The 402-nt window shown below is 66.7% G+C and overlaps 1 protein-coding gene across 1 annotated transcript in view; it reads right to left on the bottom strand.

The window, feature by feature from the left end:
- The window catches only part of KLHL33 (kelch-like family member 33), a gene marked incomplete at its 5' end in the record, with an annotated part of 2,977 nt that overhangs the window by 1,279 nt on the left and 1,296 nt on the right, over positions 1-402 (bottom strand). The window contains one exon of the mRNA XM_010144655.1: positions 129-305. Coding sequence (XP_010142957.1) covers positions 129-305 — 177 coding nt within the window. The remainder of the gene's footprint in view (positions 1-128; positions 306-402) is intronic.

Here is a 402-nt window from a genome sequence, read left to right as displayed (position 1 = left end):
ACGCGGTGGACCTCTCCCAAAGGCCACTCTAGGCCCAGCGACGCAACAGCCACTCAGTGGGCACCAGTGGCCGATGCGAGGGGCTCGTGGGGCGGAGGAAAGCAGGTGTCTCCATGGGGTGGTCTCACCTCCAGCTGTTGTTGGCCAGGTCGTAGCACTCCACGGCGTCCATGCAGTAGAGCTCCCCCGAGTTGCCCCCCAGGGCATAGATGACCCCCCCCAGCGCCACGGCGGGGAAGTAGCTCCGCCCGCAGGTCATGCTGGCCAGGCGCTCCCAGGAATTGTCCATGGGCTGATACCTGGGTCTGAGGGGTGGCAAGAGACTCCCCGTTACCTGTGATGCCGCGAAGGGACGTCTCAGAGCACCTGCTCCCAGCCAATCCCACGGGGCCCCGGGGCCAC

The sequence above is a fragment of the Buceros rhinoceros genome, unplaced genomic scaffold (genome assembly GCF_000710305.1).
Source record: "Buceros rhinoceros silvestris isolate BGI_N320 unplaced genomic scaffold, ASM71030v1 scaffold24121, whole genome shotgun sequence".
NCBI classification, from domain to species: Eukaryota; Metazoa; Chordata; class Aves; order Bucerotiformes; family Bucerotidae; genus Buceros; species Buceros rhinoceros.
The sequence above is the reverse complement of the archived record's forward strand: the minus strand, read 5'-3'. Positions and strand labels throughout refer to the sequence as shown.